Genomic DNA, 1,254 nt, shown 5'->3' with positions numbered 1-1,254 from the left:
CAAAACACCCTCAGACCCCAGAGGGTTAAAGAGCCAGAACACTATAAACCAAATTGTAAAATGGTCCATCCCCTGTATTATGAATTCCAGCATCATCTGTCTAATAAACGGTTTAGAGTACCGCAGTGTACAACAAAAGGGTACAAGAACAGCTTGGTCCCAGAAGTGATTAATAATATGAACATTAATAAGATGAAGTAATGGGTTTGTTATAATATATTAGTGTTGTTTTTCTAGTTTTGTCTATTGTATTGTCTATGATATGTATGAGAAACAGCCTGAATTTGTTCCCTGAAACCTAATTTACCGACAGGTATAAAATAAAGGAACCTGAACCTGAACTTTCTGAAGAGTGCAGAGGCTGAAAAACAAATGGCAGCAATGATGGAGAACTATAAGGAGATGAAAGAAGATTTAACAAAGGCATTAGCTAAAATGAAGGAGCTTGGGCACACCAGCAGACTCTTGATGACCTTCAGGCAGAGGAAGACAAAGTCAACACTCTGACTAAATCGAAGACAAAGCTTGAGCAGCAAGTGGACGATGTAAGATGTTTGGCATAGGAATGAGACCATGAATCAATAAGAAATCAAATGTATTGGTCTATACCAGATTTTAATGCTCCAGTTTCTGTAACAATAGCTTGAGGGCTCATTGGAGCAAGAGAAGAAGCTCCGTATGGACCTTGAGAGAGTCAAGAGGAAGCTTGAGGGTGATCTGAAACTGGCCCAGGAGTCCATAATGGACCTGGAGAATGACAAACAGCAATCAGATGAGAAGATCAAAAAGTGAGTGGTCATCAGATTTTGAACTTTCCACAATTACATGATCCAAACCATTGTATAGGTGGTAGACTGTTTAAAAACCCAAAATATGCTGCCTTATAGGCCAAGAATGCTCTGGCCCATGCGTAAGGAAAACAATTACAATTACACATGAAAATACAATAAAGAATAGTGAAATGCAGTAAACAAATTCAAACAAAATCATGGAAACATATAAAATTCTTTTGGTTTCATAGTTTATATCTCACAATGGTGTGACGAGGTCTAGAACAGTAGCGCCGTTAAACATGTGGATAAAAGCAAGATATCTAGCAATTTTAGGTATACTTTACCAGGGCTTGGTCTGGTGTGTGAAAGAGTTAGAACAAGCATTTGTGTATGTGTTGTTAGGCTATATTAAATTTACTTATTGTCACTATAAAGATTTGTATGTTTATATTCATTTCAAAGCATTTATGAACACTGTTAC

The 1,254-nt window shown here is 37.1% G+C and overlaps 1 protein-coding gene across 1 annotated transcript; it reads left to right on the top strand.

The window, feature by feature from the left end:
* Positions 1–444: 444 nt before the first annotated feature.
* Positions 445–807, top strand: LOC107679314 (myosin-6-like; the record flags this gene model as incomplete). The annotated part of the gene is made up of 2 exons (XM_016474834.1): positions 445–545; positions 643–807. Coding segments are annotated over 2 exons (251 nt in total), but the record flags the coding sequence as incomplete, so codon positions are not given.
* Positions 808–1,254: the final 447 nt, after the last annotated feature.

Source organism: Sinocyclocheilus anshuiensis, unplaced genomic scaffold (assembly GCF_001515605.1).
Source record: "Sinocyclocheilus anshuiensis isolate Anshui unplaced genomic scaffold, SAMN03320099.WGS_v1.1 scaffold8071, whole genome shotgun sequence".
Lineage (NCBI taxonomy): Eukaryota > Metazoa > Chordata > Actinopteri > Cypriniformes > Cyprinidae > Sinocyclocheilus > Sinocyclocheilus anshuiensis.
Note: the sequence above shows the minus strand (reverse complement) of the source record. Positions and strands in the feature narration are given on the sequence as shown.